This window comes from Rhinoderma darwinii, chromosome 2 (assembly GCF_050947455.1).
Source record: "Rhinoderma darwinii isolate aRhiDar2 chromosome 2, aRhiDar2.hap1, whole genome shotgun sequence".
NCBI classification, from domain to species: Eukaryota; Metazoa; Chordata; class Amphibia; order Anura; family Rhinodermatidae; genus Rhinoderma; species Rhinoderma darwinii.
In genome coordinates this window covers 201,833,637-201,850,250 of record NC_134688.1, presented here as the reverse complement: position 1 = coordinate 201,850,250, position 16,614 = coordinate 201,833,637, and the positions used below count along the sequence as shown (strand labels likewise).

The window sequence follows — 16,614 nt, the reverse complement described above, 5'->3', positions numbered from 1 at the left end:
AAAAAAAGTGCATTGTCTACATATTAAAATTGTCTATGCTGCACTTAATTGAAATGAGGATGTGATTTGTCCCAATTCTATGCCAATAATAGCCTTTATTTTATTTAGTGCACATAATAACCTTTGCTTTCAAGCAATTACAAGGAAACAAGTGACATGTTTTGATTTATTGCGTTTCAGACCAATTCATTAATTCCCATTGTCAGATGCTCAGATCCCATAATAAATATTTTCATCTCTATTGTTCATCCTCTGAGGCATAAAAGTAAATGGCATTAAGTGAGTGCCCGGGGCAATCATGCAAAGGAAAATACATTGAGCCAACTGTCTCCCATGCTGCAAGCTTACAATCTGTTTGTGTCAGTATACCATGTCACCCTCATGGTCACAGGCAACAGCAGCTAAGAAAATTGTTAGCCTTAACAGTTTTTATTGGCCCAAAGGGCAGAAAAATGTGTCAGAGTAAATAATCACAATGTTTATGTAACTGTCTCTGGGTAATAGTAAAGATGGAGACAGTAAAATTAACTACTAAGGGAGGTTGTAAAATGTATTAAGTGATGTATATCCACAGCCCAGCATTATCCCACCCAATTTTTATATTGGGAATGGGTTGAGATGTACAGGTGTAATTTTTTTTTCTTTTATTAGTGTAATGTCTTTATCATAAGAAATTATATATTCCAAAATTGAGATTTATAAGCAGGCCCTTGAAAAAATGAATGAAAATCAATATGAATCAAATTCAGCATTTACTGCTACATGGCTATAACGTTAATGTTTATCTTTTATGTGAGTTCTTCTAGTAACTGTCCTTATATGTATTATTGTTTAGAAATCTAAAAAATTGCAAATTAAACTTGTACAGAATGTAGATTTTTATAGTGCGGTCTGTTGTGTGAGCTTTAATAACTGTGGTCTTGGAGGTTAGCAACTTTAGTGTATAGTCTATGCCCATAATTGTTTGTACACAGTATAATAATACAGGTGGGCATAATTACAACTATTGTTTTGTTTAATGGCCAGCTAATCCAACATGGACACTGCTCTCTATTGGATTTCTTCCTATTTCTCTGACCACTTGTTCAGTGTGTCATTTGCTAGTTCTACTTTTACTCCTCTTCCCCTTTCTATCGGGGTTCGAAAGGGATCAGTCCTAGGTTTGCTCCTCTTTTCTCTCTACACAGCCCCTATTCAACAAACTATCAGCAGATTTGGCTTCCAGTACCATCTCTTCACTGATGACGCTCATGACATCACCCCCGCTTTAATACAAAACACCAGTGATTGTCTATCAGCTGTCTATAACATCATGTCCACAATCTATCTGAAACTGAATCTTTCTAAAACTAAGCTCCTTGTGTTCCCACCATCTACTAACCTACTATTAGGAAAACACCTGTTCCCTTAAAGTCACTATGATAACCTGTATAGCTTCTGAGCGGTTCTTCTTTTACCTTGACCCTATCTCTCTTCTATGTCCTTCTGCCAATCAGCTGTGGGGTTGTATTTATACCTGTCTTTGCTTGTGCATTTTCTTATCTCCTGGTTTCTGATCAAGCTCCTGACTGCTCCTACACTGTTTTCTGGACATCGTGTATACTGACCTCGGCTTGACTCTGGTTAACCCTCTGCTTACCGATTTTGATTATACCCTCCTGGTTGGTTTTGGCCATGGCTTGTCTGATTACCTCTACTCTGTTTCTAGACTTTCAGTCAACCTACTGGCTGTCTGGTTTCCAGCTCAGATTTGCCTGCATTGTATCTCTTATCCAAAACTACACTCTGTTAAGACAACCTTGGTTCTCAACAGGAAAGTCTATCCCACCTTGCTGTCGGCTCTGGCGAACACTGTTGATCAGAGTGGTTACGGGTTTGAAGTTGCGGGTTTACGTGTACCTCAGTTCAGATTTTGTTTGCTCAATGAGTTACATGATTCTGTTTTGTGTGGTCATCCAGGGATAACTGGTACTAAAAAATTGGTCTCACGGCTCTATTGGTGGCCTTCCTTGTCTCGTGATGTGAGTTCTTATGTCTCTGCTTGCGATGTCTGCGCTCGTGCTAAGACTCCTGAAACTCGTCCTATGGCTGCATTGCTGCCATTGCCAGTTCCGCAGAAACCTTGGTCTCATCTGTCCATGGATTTCATCACTGATTTACCTCCCCCAAGGGGAAAACTGTCATTTGGGTTGTGGTGGACCGTTTTAGTAAGATGTGTCATTTCATTCCATTGCCTCAGCTCCCTGTTTCCAAAACCTTGTCTAAACTATTTATTGATCAAGTGGTTTGTCTGCATGGTATTCCAGAGAATATTGTCTCTGATAGAGGTGTACAATATGTGGCTAGTTTCTGGAGAACTTTCTGTAAAAATTTGGTGTACATTTATAGTTCTCTTCTGCATTCCACCCTGAGACTAATGGTCAAACCGAGCATTTTATTCAAACCTTGGAACAATATCTTAGGTGTTATATTGCTGATAACCGGGTTGAATGGGTCTCATATCTTCCTTTAGCGGAGTTTGCTATAAATAATCACCACCATGTTGGTCTTGATACCTCGCCGTTTTTCTGTAATTATGGTTTTCATCCTCATTTTGGTTCATTTTCCACCTCTTCTAGTGATAACCCTGAGGTGGAAGTTGAATCAAATAAACTGTGCACAGTTTGTGTTCAGGTTCAATTGAACCTGAAGAACTCCAAAGTTATTCAAAAGAAAAATGCTAATAAAAAACATACTGTGGTGCCTGTATTTTGTGTGGGTCAAAAGTTTGGCTTTCTACGAACAATCTGCGACTGAAAGTGCCTTCTCATAAGTTTGTCCCTAGGTTTATTGGTCCATATGAAATGGTTGAAATAATTAAGCCTGTGTCGTTTCATCTTGTGTCTGGAAAGAAAAAAACGTACACAGCGCCACATGGTGCAAGATAAACCTGATAGGTAAGGTAATTCGTAGTGATGGTAAGTTATTGCCCTCACCTAAAGTAGTTTGTACTGGCAGGTACAACTTAGAGATGTAGGCAGTAGTAAAACAAGGTTGCACCTTTCAATATCCAGATGCCGGCATCAATTATTTTGTGCCGCGAGAAATAACAATTTTAAAAGGTATATATTTTTGAAAAAATATATATTAAAAATGGATATAGGAAAGAGCTACTCAAAGGAAGGATAGGCAGAGTAATAATAATGGGTGGATTTATTTTGCAAAGAAGGGCAAATCTTGCTCTTCCTGCATGCTTTAGGATTAATAATGTATTTCATAAATATCTCCTAAAAAATTTTTTACCATCATCTGGTCAACTCAAGAAACCTCCTCCTCCAGTTCAGGTAGAAGGAGATAGGGAGTTTGAGGTTCAGACAATTGTGTAGTCTAGAAGAGACAGGGGTACTCTACAATACGTACACTGGAAGGAGTATCGGCCAGAAGAATGTACTTGGGTTGCTGCTCATTCAGTACATGCCAGTCGTTTGATTACTTTTCACTTGAACTTTCCTTTGAAACCTTGGCCAAGGCTTAAGGGTCCGGTGGCCCCTCGTAGAAGGGGGTACTGTTAGGAAAACACCTGTTCTCTTAAGGTCGCTATGACAACCTGTCTAGCTTCTGGGTGGTTCTTATTTAACCTTGAGCTTATCTCTCTTCTCTGTCCTTCTGCCAATCAGGTGTGGGGTTGTATTTATACTTGTCATTTCCCACCTGTCTCTGCTTGTGCATTTTCCTATCTCCTGGTTTCTGATCAAGCTCCTGACTGCTCCTGCAGTACTGTTTTCTGGACCTCATGTATACTGACCTTGGTTTGTCTTTCGTTAACCCTCTGTTTACCGATTCTGATTATCCGCTCCCGGCTAGTTTTGACCATTTCTTGTATGATTACCTCTACTCCGTTTCTAGAATTTCAGTTAACATACTGGCTGTCTGGTTTCCAGTTCAGGTTTGCCTGCATTGCACCTTTTATCCAAAACTACACTCTGTTAAGACAACCTGGGTTCTAAGCAGCAAAGTCCATTCCACCTTGCGGTCGGCTCTGGCAAACACCTTAGAGTGGCCTTAGACACTGTTGATTAGAGTGGTTACGGATTTGAGGTTGCGGGTTTACGTGTAAGCTCTCTCCTGGCAGACTCCAGCAGCCTTGAGGTATCGCTCCACTTGCATTTCCATAACACCTACCTAAACCTGATGTTTCCATCTCAGTGTGTGGTACTACCCTAACTCCTAGGTATGCCCGCTGTCGTGGGGTTATTTTTGACTCAGAGCATTACTTTACTTTGCACATTCAATCACTTACACGCTCCTGTCACTTTCACCTCAAAAACATCTCCAGAATCCGCCCTTTTCTTACTGTGGAAACAGCCAAAACTCTCATTGTCGCTCTGATTCACTCTCGTCTCAGTTACTGTAACTCGTTACTAATCGGTCTTCACCACACTAGACCCTCCCCTCTCCAATTTATCCGAATGTAGCAGCCGCACTCATATTTCTGACCAACCGCTACACCAATGCCTCTACCCTGTTCCAGTCACTGCACTGGTTGCCCATACCCTTCAGAATTAAATTCAAACTTATTACTCTTACTCACAAAGCTCTCCCCAGTGATGCACCCCTAACATCTCCCTTATCTATGTCTGCCACCATACCCATGCTCTACGTTCTGCCAACGACCTTCAATTAACATCTTCCATAATCCAAACTCCTACTCCCATCTCCAATATTTTTTTGGGGCTGTACCAGTTCTCTTGAATGCGCTACCCCAGGCAATTCCAACATTTCCCAACATTCACAGATTTAAACGTCCCCTGAAAACACATCTTTTTAGACAGGCCTTTAACATTCCCTAATTGGACTCCTTTCCTTGGAACCCCTTTTACATTAGACATCAGAACCTGACCCCCTCTCTCAGCAGTATCCCCCACACACCTTGCACCCTAATGTACTTAATGTCTGTCATACACTGACACTGGCTGGTGACCGGCTCATGCAGCTTTATGTATACTACCCCATATGTATAAAATATGGCTGAACCATTGTACTTAACAAGCATTTTTTACATTTTGTGTCTCCCTTATCTCCTCATAGATTGTAAGCTCATGCGAGCAGGGTCCTCACTCTTGTTAGAATTGTAAATACATTTTATCACTATGTAATGTCTGATATTGTCTGTACATGTTCACTCTGAATTGAAAAGTGCTGCGGAATATGTTGGCACTATATAAATAAAAATATTATATATATTATATATATTATATATATTTATTATATTATATTAATTACATAGTCAAGAAATTTACTCCATGTACATTGCACATAAATACAATTTTGGGTGCACTCATACAGTTCTAACTAGAAGGAATTGAATCAAGAAATTAATACAGTAAATCTAACCTCTTTAGGGCATATCTGTGTGCATATGAGCACCTTTTTCGTCTCATGTTAGACCCCAGTTTACCATTGTTGACCTTGTTTTGCATTGAACTAGAGTTCTAGGATACCAATCTATAATGATCACTGTACTACTAACAGCACGACAAAGTATTTTGATTAAGTATTTTAGCAAGTAGTTTTCATGCATTAATAAAAAAATAAGTTTAATTGTATTACAACAAAAAATCCTCTTTCTATGGAGCCTTTGGAGGTCTGGAACTGTTTCTCAAGCATGGCAAGTGACACTGTGAAATATCAACTGAAGCATTTAGATCCAGCGATGCCATCTACTGACAGTGGAGAAGGTTCTTAATAAAAGTCTTCTGGATGGCAAGCAGCATTGAAAAAAAAATTTGTAAGCCCCCTTTACACCATGTTTATTGACTACATCACAAGGATACATTTGGATAGCTGAAAAAATATTCAATGTATACTGTGTTGTATTCATAGTTTTTTATAGCCCACACATTCTACAATAATAGTGTCCATTTTTGTATATATTTGTCAGGTAAATACCTGGAATTTTTTTTTCTGTACAAAACAAATTCGATTGCTACACTATACTAAAATAATACACTACAATATATGTTTTTTACAATGAAAGTCAATACCATATGTAAACAACTGTATGCATTTGCATACAATTCAGTATATGTTTCTTCTTGACAAAAAAAAAACAAACTTTAAAGGCAATGTACACATTTAAACTATTTTTTTTTTTAATACAAGTGTGTATTATTGGATTTTAGGCAACTTCTAGATAGTTTTTTTTTTTTAATACATTTTGAGATACAGCTTCTATGTATCCTGTATACATAGGAGCTGTATCCTGCCATCAAAGTCGAATTCATCAGGTCAACAGGCTAAAAGCTGGTCCTGCATTAATAAATACCTATACTGAGACAAGCCAAACGATAAACGTTATAATAAACGTCCACACATATTAAAAAGAAAATAGACATTGAATACCCATAACTGTATGTGAGGACATATCACACCTCCACAAAGGGAAGAATAACACCAAATACAAATTGTATCTGCAAAAATGTATAAATCCTTTATTACAATAAATCATAAAAACGTATTGGCCATCAGGACCTAAAATAAAACACCCCTTGAAAAAGCTACCGCGAAACGCGCGTCGGGGCTCCTGTTGTGGAGTTCATTTTTGGCTATTCATGCTACACATGGGTTGGTATAGTCTCTGGGACCTTATTTGATTCATGGGGATTTCCTGGTTTCTATTTAGCTTCATACACATTGAACTAAATGTTTGCTGCCATCCCTTTCTATATATTGTTGGGTTAATTACATGTTGTTGTGTGGAGACGTGTGTCTGAACCTTATTTGTGGTCTACAGATTTCCTCATATTATACACATAAAGTGTAATGGCAGGGGGTAGGGAGACGGACAAGTGAGCCCTAATCTACCCGCCACTCTGTCCCTGCCTACTTGCAAGGACCCGCCCTAGGCGACGGGGTACAACTGGGCGGCGGTCCCTGCGCTCAGTAAGTGCACGACAAACACGACAAACATACAAAGGAACACAAGCAAGGAAAAGGGGCCGTTGCCCACGGCAACACCGTGAGCAACCAGAGCGGTGAACGAGCCGAGTCAAGCCAGGAGTGAGCGAGGTACAAAACGAAAAGCAGAAGAGTAGTCGGTAAGCCAGGGTCTGTATGGAGCAGGATCAAAATAGCAGGAGCTGAAGCTGGGCCAGGAAACCACAAGGAAGGAATCACAAGCACCGAGGGACAGGAAGTGCAGGCTTAAATAGACCGAGGGCGGGAGCTAGCTGAGTCTGGCCAGGTTACGATAGGCTCTCCCACTCCTAAGCCTGCCAGCCTAAATGGTGGAAGCAGGAGTCAGTCTCAGGGATGCATTCTCAGGTGCTGACTGATTAGTTCTGGGAGTTAACCCCGAAGCTGTGCCTGGCAGATCCTTTACACTACCCCCCCCCCTTTTATGAGGGGCCACCGGACCCTTTCTAAGTGGACCTGGCTTACTGGGGAAACGCAGGTGGAACCTCCTGACCAATACCCCAGCGTGAACATCCCGGGCGGATACCCAAGTCCTCTCCTCGGGCCCGTATCCTCTCCAATGAACCAGGTACTGGAGGAAGCCTTGGACAATCTTGCTGTCCACAATCCTGGCCACCTCGAATTCCACCCCCTCAGGGGTGAGGATGGGAACAGGAGGTCTCCTCGAGGGAGCCAAGGACGGGGAGCAGCGTTTGAGGAGGGAGGCATGAAACACGTCGTGTATCCGAAAAGACGGGGGTAACTCCAGCCGGAAGGAGACAGGATTGAGGACCTCAATGACCTTATACGGCCCAATAAACCAGGGAGCAAACTTCTTGGACGGAACCTTGAGACGCAAGTTCCTAGACGACAACCACACCAGATCCCCGACCGTAAACAGGGGGTTAGCAGAACGTTTTTTATCAGCCTGAGTTTTTTGTACGCTCTGGGACACCTCTAGGTTTTTCTGAACCTGGGCCCAGACTGTGCACAGTTCCCGATGAACGACCTCTACCTCGGGATTGTTGGAACTACCAGGTGAAACGGAGTAGAACCGTGGATTAAAGCCAAAATTACAAAAAAAAGGAGAGACCCCTGACGAGTTACTGACCCGGTTATTAAGGGAAAATTCGGCGAGGGGAATGAAAGAGACCCAATCAAATTGACAGTCAGAGACAAAACACCTTAAGTATTGTTCTAGAGATTGATTAGTCCTCTCCGTTTGGCCATTGGTTTCAGGATGGAAGGCAGAGGAGAAGGACAGATCAATCCCCAACTTCATACAGAAGGCTCTCCAAAACAATGAAACAAATTGTACCCCTCTGTCCGAAACAATATTGACAGGGACCCCATGGAGACGCAGGATGTGTTTGACAAACAAGGTAGCCAACGTTTTGGCGTTGGGTAGTTTCTTGAGGGGCACAAAGTGGCACATCTTACTGAAGCGGTCCACCACCACCCACACCACCGACTTGCCTTGGGATGGAGGCAAATCGGTGATAAAATCCATGGAGATATGTGTCCAAGGTCTCTGGGGAATGGGCAACGAACGCAGTAAGCCCGCTGGTCGGGACCTGGGAGTCTTGGACCTAGCACAAACCTCACAAGCAGCGACGTAGGCCTTAACGTCTTTAGGCAACCCAGGCCACCAATAATTTCAGGTAATGAGGTGTTTGGTACCCAGGATGCCTGGATGGCCAGATAGTGCGGAGACATGATTTTCCCTAAGTACCCTTAGCCGGAATTGCAGGGGAACAAACAGCTTGTTCTCAGGAAGGTTCCCGGGAGCTGCACCTTGATCAGCAGCAATATCAGAGACTAAATCAGAATCGATCGAGGAAATGATTATACCTGGAGGCAAAATACAAGCAGGATCTTCCTCCGAAGGAGGGCTGGCCATGAAGCTACGCGACAGTGCATCAGCCTTAATATTTTTAGACCCAGCCCTATAGGTAACCAAAAAATTGAATCTGGTAAAAAATAACGCCCATCGAGCTTGTCTCGGGTTTAGCCTCCGGGCAGATTCTAGGAAAACCAGATTCTTGTGGTCGGTAAGGACCGTTACCTGGTGCCTAGCCCCCTCCAGGAAGTGGCGCCACTCTTCAAATGCCCATTTAATGGCTAAGAGTTCGCGGTTGCCAATATCATAGTTACTTTCAATTGGCGAAAACTTCCTGGAGAAGTAGGCACAGGGGCGGAGATGGGTGAGGGACCTGGTACCCTGGGACAAGACAGCCCCCACTCCCACCTCAGATGCGTCAACTTCCACGATAAATGGCTCCATTTGGTTGGGCTGAACCAGCACCGGGGCCGAGACAAAGCACTTCTTAAGGACCTCAAAAGCCTGGACAGCCTCAGGAGGCCAGTGGAGGAGATCAGCACCTTTGCGAGTGAGGTCCGTAAGGGGCTTAGCGATGACCGAGAAGTTAGCAATAAATCTCCTGTAATAATTAGCGAACCCCAAAAAACACTGTAACGCCTTCAGGGAGGCAGGTTGGACCCATTCTGCCACAGCCTGAACCTTGGCGGGGTCCATGCGGAATTCATGTGGAGTGAGGATTTGACCCAAAAATGGAATCTCCTGTACCCCAAACACACATTTTTCGGTTTTGGCAAACAGTTTGTTTTCCCGAAGGACCTGGAGCACCTTCCTGACATGCTCAATGTGGGAGGACCAGTCCTTGGAAAACACCAGTATGTCATCAAGGTACACTACCAGAAAAATCCCCAGGTAATTTCTCAAAATCTCATTTATGAAATTCTGGAAGACCGCAGGGGCATTACACAACCCAAAGGGCATGACGAGGTATTCAAAATGGCCTTCGGGCGTGTTAAACGCAGTCTTCCACTCATCCCCCTCTTTGATGCGAATAAGGTTATACGCCCCCCGTAGATCCAATTTAGAAAACCATTGGGCCCCCTGAACCTGATTAAAGAGATCAGGAATCAAAGGAAAGGGATACTGGTTCCTTACCGTGACCTTATTCAGGCTACGGTAGTCAATGCATGGCCTAAGACCACCATCCTTCTTCCCTACGAAGAAGAAGCCAGCACCTACCGGAGAAGTAGAGGGGCGAATGTAACCCTTGGCCAGGGATTCCTGGATATACACTCTCATAGCTTCACGTTCGGGACAAGAAAGATTAAATATCCTACCCTTAGGAAGCTTAGCTCCTGGTACCAATTCGATAGCGCAATCGTATTCTCTATGAGGAGGTAACACTTCGGAGGCCTCCCTAGAGAAAACATCAGCGAAGTCCTGAACAAACTTGGGTAGCGTATTCGCCTCCTTAGGGGGAGAAATAGAATTAACAGAAAAACATGACGTACAACATTCATTACCCCATTTGGTTAGCTCCCCAGTATCCCAGTCAAACGTGGGATTATGCAACTGCAACCAGGGAAGACCTAGAACCAAATCGTACGATAATCCCTGCATCAACAGTACAGAGCATTGCTCCAAATGCATGGAGCCAACAAGGAGTTCAAAAACAGGGGTATGCTGTGTAAAATAACCATTAGCAAGAGGAGTGGAGTCGATACCCACTACCGGGACAGGTTTAAGCAAATCAATCAAAGGCATAGCAAGGGACATAGCAAATTCCACAGACATGATATTAGTAGAGGACCCTGAATCCACGAAGGCACTGCCGGTAGCAGACCTACCACCAAAAGAGACCTGAAAGGGAAGCAAGATCTTAGTACGTTTCATATTTACGGGAAATACCTGTGCGCCCAAGTGACCTCCCCGATGATCACTTAGACGCGGAAGTTCTCTGGCTGCAATCTTACGCTTAGGACAGTTGTTCACTTGATGCTTGTCGTCCCCACAGTAGAAGCAGAGACCATTCTTCCTGCGGAATTCTCTACGTTGTTGGGGGGACACAGAGGCCCCGAGTTGCATAGGTATCTCTGAATCTTTCGGGGAGGAACGAAGCAACGGAGCTTCGGGAGGCATCATGGGGGAGTCGGAGGAGAAAACACATAAACGTTCACGTTGTCGTTCCCTGAGACGTCGGTCAAGTCGTACCGCTAAAGCCATAACCTGGTCTAGGGAGTCAGAAGAGGGATAGCTAACTAGCAGGTCTTTCAGGGCATTCGACAGACCCAACCTAAACTGGCACCTTAAGGCAGGGTCATTCCACCGAGAAGCTACGCACCACTTCCGAAAGTCAGAGCAATACTCCTCAACAGGTCTCTTACCCTGACGTAAGGTCACCAGCTGACTCTCGGCAAAGGCAGTCCTGTCATTCTCGTCATAAATAAATCCGAGAGCAGAAAAGAAACAATCAACGGAGGAAAGTTCAGGGGCGTCAGGAGCCAAGGAGAAGGCCCACTCTTGGGGCCCTTCCTGGAGCCGGGACATAATTATACCCACCCGCTGGCTCTCAGAACCTGAGGAATGAGGCTTTAAACGAAAGTAAAGCCTACAACTCTCCCGAAAGGAGAGAAAAGTCTTCCGGTCCCCTGAGAACCAGTCGGGCAACTTGAGGTGGGGTTCAAGAGGTGCGGTGAGAGGAACTACCAGGGTAGCATCAGGCTGGTTGACTCTCTGAGCCAGGGCCTGGACCTGTAGGGAGAGACCCTGCATTTGCTGAGCCAGGGTCTCACGGGGATCCATAGTGGTGTCAGGGACCAGGGGTAGACTAGGTATGGGCTTGTGATTATGTAATGGCAGGGGGTAGGGAGACGGACAAGTGAGCCCTAATCTACCCGCCAGTCTGTCCCTGCCTACTTGCAACGACCCGCCCTAGGCGACGGGGTACAACTGGGCGGCGGTCCCTGCGCTCAGTAAGTGCACGACTAACACGACAAACATACAAAGGAACACAAGCAAGGAAAAGGGGCCGTTGCCCACGGCAACACCGTGAGCAACCAGAGTGGTGAACGAGCCGAGTCAAGCCAGGAGTGAGCGAGGTACAAAACAAAAAGCAGAAGAGTAGTCGGTAAGCCAGGGTCTGTATGGAGCAGGATCAAAATAGCAGGAGCTGAAGCTGGGCCAGGAAACCACAAGGAAGGAATCACAAGCACCGAGGGACAGGAAGTGCAGGCTTAAATAGACCGAGGGCGGGAGCTAGCTGAGTCTGGCCAGGTTACGATAGGCTCTCCCACTCCTAAGCCTGCCAGCCTGAATGGTGGAAGCAGGAGTCAGTCTCAGGGATGCATTCTCAGGTGCTGACTGATTAGTTCTGGGAGTTAACCCCGAAGCTGTGCCTGGCAGATCCTTTACATACAGCTTGTTTGACTAAGTGACTCTTAGTGCTGTTATATATACAGCACTGTTGAGTATATGTTATTTTTTGAGTAGCCTTCCTGTTCTCTATATCAGTGTATTTTAATTGTTTGTTTTATTTTAGGTCCTGATGGCCAATACGTTTTTATGATTTATTGTAATAAAGGATTTCTAAATTTTTGCAGATACAATTTGTATTTGGTGTTATTCTTCCCTTTGTGGAGGTGTGATATGTCCTCACATACAGTTATGGGTATTAAAAGCTGGTCCTGCATGTCTCTGACACGTAGGATCCAGCTGTTATTGATCACAGCTGATCCTGCGTGTCTATGTCATGCAGAACCAGCTGTTCTCAATCACATCTAAATTCATGAACTGAGATGTGACTGATAACAGTTGGATCTGACCAGCTTTCAGCAGAGCTGCCAGTGATGCTGACCTGACCGATCCGGCTTTGGCGGCAAGAAACTACTTCTATGTATACAAGATATATAGAATCTGCATCTCAAAAAGTAAAACATTTTTTTAAGTAAAACCTATTTAGAAGTTGCTTAAATCACATAATACATTGTTTTATTAAATAAAAAATTTAGTTCAACTGCATGGCCAAAATTGTGGTGTAAATGGGACCTTAAAAAGACTTAAAGGGCTGATGTATGAAAAAAAATAGAATGGAAAACTCTGTTTTAGGATATGGTCCGGAGATGGATTTTATGGAGTCCTATTTATCATTCATGTGGTAACATAACTTTATGAGTGTAACACTGCCACTACCATTACATTTGACAGGTGTGCAACCTTGATAAGATCAGCATACCAAACTTATGAGAATCTGTGGTTTATCACTGTTGTAATTGTGGCAAGCTGCTATTATAAGAGCCTCGGCCTTCTGCCACACCAGTTCTTCTGGGTAGAGCAATGTATGACAAATATTCCCATGTATCCTATGCCTGAGCCGTCAATACTTCTTACTTGAACAAAGTTTTTTCTTTAGAATTCACTTAACATGGAAAACTTTCTTAAAGCACAATATTTGTGGTTTTATTACAGTTTGAAATAGATTTGTCAGCTATTTTACTTTTACACTATTTTGTTGTTCCAGAACGCAAAAGAAATCCTAGGGAGACTATCAGGTCAAATCGGGTTCACTCAAAGCAGAAAGAATACAGTTCTCCAATCAGCTACACCAAATGAAAATGAGAAAATTCAACAAAAACTGTCCGAGCTTTCCTTCCAGTGGGAAAATGTCAACAAGTTGCACAGAGATCGTCAAGAGTAAGTTTTTTACTTATTACTTGACTTAACTAGTTTTAGCACTTGTGAAATCTGATAAATATAAATAACAGGCCCATGCATCATAGGCAGTTTACTTTGTTGAAGAATTGATTTTTCTTTGCAATTAGAAAGACATAATTTCATTGTCAATCATGATTCATAATAAAAAATGCTTTAGATATTTTTAAGCTTAAACTAAGGTCTTTGATGACGCATACATTTACATCATGGCTTACTCTGAAAATCTGTCTTTCAATCACTTGCGTAATACAAACCTTTCTACTGATTTTAATTGTTCTCCTGCTACTCTATCAATTTCAAGTATCAAATATTTAAAATCATGAAATATGAGTCCACCAGTTTCTCATTACATCCCAAGTTGGGTTGTCTGCTTTGGCCAGTCCCTTTTTCTTAGAAGAGTCCTCCAGCAATAAACTGATGACAAGGTATACCGCTGCTAAGACTCCCAGTGATACGATCAAAACTGTAGGGAAACCTGGTAGCAAGTGTTCAATTCTCCTGAGGCGCCACCATAGGGGCAAAGAACTATTACACATTACAAATATTGCACCTAAAAGGAGAGTCACATGAGGATTGGCAGGGATCTCTCCCTGGGGATTTCTACTTTTTTTCATTGTACAATACTGGTCTCCTGGTCACTTTAAACCTCCAAAAGTTATTCCATTTTTCCAATTTAGCAGATATCCAACATTTTAAGGTTGAATGCAGATGGCTTCAATATAGCTCTATCCAGGAGCTGTGTAGAATAAGATTGGATAGTGTTAGTGCAAACATTCCCAGGGGTTACCTGGTAACGATTTTCCTGCTTTATCCTCAAGGGATACAATGTCCTTCATAGCGCTAAATATACATCTCTTGTATGGAGCAGCATTATGGTCATCTGAATTTGGCCTTAACTTGCCATAATGAAACACTGTGTAATGTATAACATAAAAGAAGCCTAAACTATAGCGGATTAGTGGAATTTCAGCTTCTCATACTGTGCAAATTAACTCTATTGGCATTTTAGTTTGTTTAAGCCCTCAAAAGTTATTTCATTTTTTTATTTTTTAAGATATTTAGGATTTTAATTTAAAAATAATGGCCACAGATAAGATTAATCCATACCCATCAGTAAGTTTAATAATACATGTGCATATGATCAAATCGTGCTCTATAAAGTAAGTTAAAGGGTTAAAGAGGTATATGGTAAATATATGGAAATCATGTCCAGACTAGACAATGCTCTATGAGCTAAAAAAAATAACGCCATCAACAACACCACAAATCTCTTTGCTAGTTTGCAACAATATATTTGTTACTCACCACTCCGGACTCCAGCGCTGAGTCCCGGTAAGTGGCTGTGTCTCTAAACAACCGAACGCCTCCGCCTCTCCTCTTCCTGTGACACTGCAGCTTCCTCCTCTCATCTGCCAGCCACATTGAGTTGATGTGGCGACCTGAGGCCACTGATAAAGTAGAGACTGGCAGCCTATTTGAAGGAGAGGCTTCCTTGGATTCCTTGCCCACAGATTAAGGTACATCCTTGTCTGGAAACTGGTCCTATTGTTATTTACTTTATTCCTGACTCCTAAACCTGACCAGGACCTTGACCTCTGCCTTGTTCATGGATTTGTCACTTGCCTCCTGTGGTTCTCCTGATATTGACCCCTGGCCAGACTCCTGACTACACTTCAGGCTCATCCTCTGGCTTGTTGTACCCTGACCAATTATCTGTTGACGACCGCTGGCTATGTTCCTGAATTCACTACACGTTCTACACTACAGCACATCCGCTGCCAATAGTTGACTATTCTGGGGACCGCGACCTGTCAATCCATCTGGGAAAGTCCATATATCCTTGCGGGGGTTAAGGGTAAAGAAAAGGGAGATTCCTTAGATTCTAGCACACCAGTTTAGTCAGCACCAAAAAGATTGGTGCTAAGTGTGTCCACTTCTCCAGTGTGAAACGCAACAGTCTAGATTCCAGACAGTTTAGTTACATAGTTACATAGTTTGTACGGTTGAAAAAAGACACATGTCCATCAAGTTCAACCAAGGGATGGGAAAGGGGAAGTGGGATGGGAAAGGGGAAGTAAAATATTTCTACACATAGGAACTAATATCTTTTCATTCTAGGAAATGATCTAAAACTTTTTTAAAGCCATCTACTGTCCCTGCTGTGACCAGCCCCTGCGGTGACTATTCCATAGAGTCACCGTTCTCACTGTAAAGAAGCCTTGTCGCCTCTGCAGGTTGAACCTTTTTTTCTCCAGACGGAGGGAGTGCCCCCTTGTTTTTTGAGGGGGTTTTACAAGGAACAGGATTTCACCATATTTTTTGTATGTGCCATTAATATATTTATATAAATTAATCATGTCCCCCCTTAGTCGTCTTTTTTCAAGGCTAATAGGTTTAATTCTCTTAATCTTTCCTCATAACTTAGATTCTCCATGCCCCTTATTAGCTTCACAGAGGTTTTCCTAGACTGGATACACTTCTCTGCAGAGAACAAAACCAGGTACAGGTTTGCAGTCTCTAAATGTAAACAAGAGTGTTCTCATTCACTGACAGCAAACATATATCTTGAGAATGGTTAGGAATTGAAATACAAAGTATATCAGAAAGTTGTAGAGCTTTTATTTATACCGTGATTAAACTTTATTTACAAAAAATCTTAAAACCCATGGAATCCCCTTAGATGCAACTAGAATGTATTGCCAGCTAAAGAAATAGCATATCCAGGAAAGATAGATGCATTAAAGGGGATGCTAAGTTACACGGCTTGGCCTGCGAATTCCGCCAATAGGACTCTAACTTCATATAAACAACATGGGCAGTTAGCAGGTTAAAATCCATAATTGCATTTATGTTGTTACTTGCAAAATTGTTGATAAATATAAAAGTGTTTTATTTATTTGTATTTATTGAGAGTTCAGACGTCAGCTATCTTCTTTTCTTCACTCTGTGCTGACTCATTTGTATCCTGATTGTCTGATGCGTTGTGCATTCTCTTTTTAGGCTATATTCATCTCACAATCAGAAATCAGATCTTATTATCCTAAGGGTTCATCTGCAAATTGAAATGCATGTAGCTAATCAGAAAATCTTCTCAATGATTGAACAAATTTTGTGTTGTGATTAGTATGCATAGTAAGTATTCCAGAGCGCCT

The 16,614-nt window shown here is 42.6% G+C and overlaps 1 protein-coding gene across 7 annotated transcripts in view; it reads left to right on the top strand.

The window, feature by feature from the left end:
* DMD (dystrophin) overlaps window positions 1–16,614 on the top strand; it is a 2,416,993-nt gene that overhangs the window by 1,170,713 nt on the left and 1,229,666 nt on the right. For all 7 annotated transcript variants that reach the window (XM_075852742.1, XM_075852740.1, XM_075852736.1 and 4 more), the window contains one exon: window positions 13,269–13,441. In XM_075852742.1, coding sequence (XP_075708857.1) covers window positions 13,269–13,441 — 173 coding nt within the window. The remainder of the gene's footprint in view (window positions 1–13,268; window positions 13,442–16,614) is intronic.